The sequence below is a fragment of the Haplochromis burtoni genome, unplaced genomic scaffold (assembly GCF_018398535.1).
Source record: "Haplochromis burtoni strain Fernald_Lab_line unplaced genomic scaffold, NCSU_Asbu1 Contig_53, whole genome shotgun sequence".
NCBI classification, from domain to species: domain Eukaryota; kingdom Metazoa; phylum Chordata; class Actinopteri; order Cichliformes; family Cichlidae; genus Haplochromis; species Haplochromis burtoni.
In genome coordinates this window covers 2,662,458-2,663,518 of record NW_024582414.1, presented here as the reverse complement: position 1 = coordinate 2,663,518, position 1,061 = coordinate 2,662,458, and the positions used below count along the sequence as shown (strand labels likewise).

Below are 1,061 nucleotides of genomic sequence, written 5' to 3'. Positions count from 1 at the left end.
TGTATTTTGTCTCGCATCAATTATATCGTCAGTTATATCGTTAATCGCAAATTTTCAAATATATATCATGATAAATATTTTTGGCCATATCGCCCTGCTCTAGTTTGAGATATTCCCTCGTCTTTCATGACCCTGTTAACACCTAACTGGTTTAAATTACAAGAAATATATACAGTGTTTACAATAGTTTATTTATTGGATGCATCAAGACATTTTAAACGACTTTGGTAAGTTTCCTCATACCATTTCCCATACCAGAATGGAATGAGGAACAGTAATTAAGACACCACACATGGTCCTGTACTATTGTCGTAGCTCTTTGGAATGAAAAGTTGTTTTTGGCTTAGTACCTGGTAAACACACATGACACTTGTTACCGAAACCTGGCATAGTCCTGAAAATGAGATCAATCTTATCGTCTTTTTTGTGCTTCTTTCACTTTGTACACAGGTATGCTAACAAAGGCAGCATCATGAAGGCAATAACAGATTTTGAACGAGCTCTGGAGAACTGTCCTGATCACCGCAACGCCAAGAAGTATCTGTGTCAGACACTAGTGGAGAGAGGAAAACAGTAAGCACTGCTTCACTTAGTAGGCAGATGTGAAATGAGAGCTTACAGTTCAGTCGTGATCTACTAGTTGAAAGACTCAGATCAGAGAGAAGTTTAAGAATGTTAATGAGAAGCTGCCAGCTCCACCACCTTTTTCTTGTTACAGTGCACAATGGGCCTGATATGTCAGTATGCAAATACTATTGATTTTAAATCCAGGTATGAAGAGCGATGTGCAAGGTAACTACAGACAGAACAACTTTGATTTTTCCCAAGGAGGAAACTAAGCTTTCTCTGGCCTGCTCCTTTTTCCCTGTTTAACCATTTCACAGCCTGATTATGGTGCACTGCTAGTGTTTATGAATAGAAGCTGCATAGAAGGACGAAGTTAGAAAAAGGTTCACAGGCTATTCTGAAACAGGTGAGCGAGCATCAGCTCAGCTGCTTTGTTCCCGTGAAAAAGGGAGAAACATGTAAATAACATGTATTATTTTTCTTTGGCTCTCGGA

At 38.9% G+C, this 1,061-nt stretch overlaps 1 protein-coding gene across 1 annotated transcript in view; it reads left to right on the top strand.

Moving 5' to 3' along the window:
• Positions 1-1,061, top strand: part of ttc14 (tetratricopeptide repeat domain 14) — a gene marked incomplete in the record, with an annotated part of 14,320 nt that overhangs the window by 6,010 nt on the left and 7,249 nt on the right. Inside the window, 1 exon segment of the mRNA XM_014334058.1 lies at positions 451-573. Within this exon segment, the coding sequence (XP_014189544.1) occupies positions 451-573 (123 nt within the window).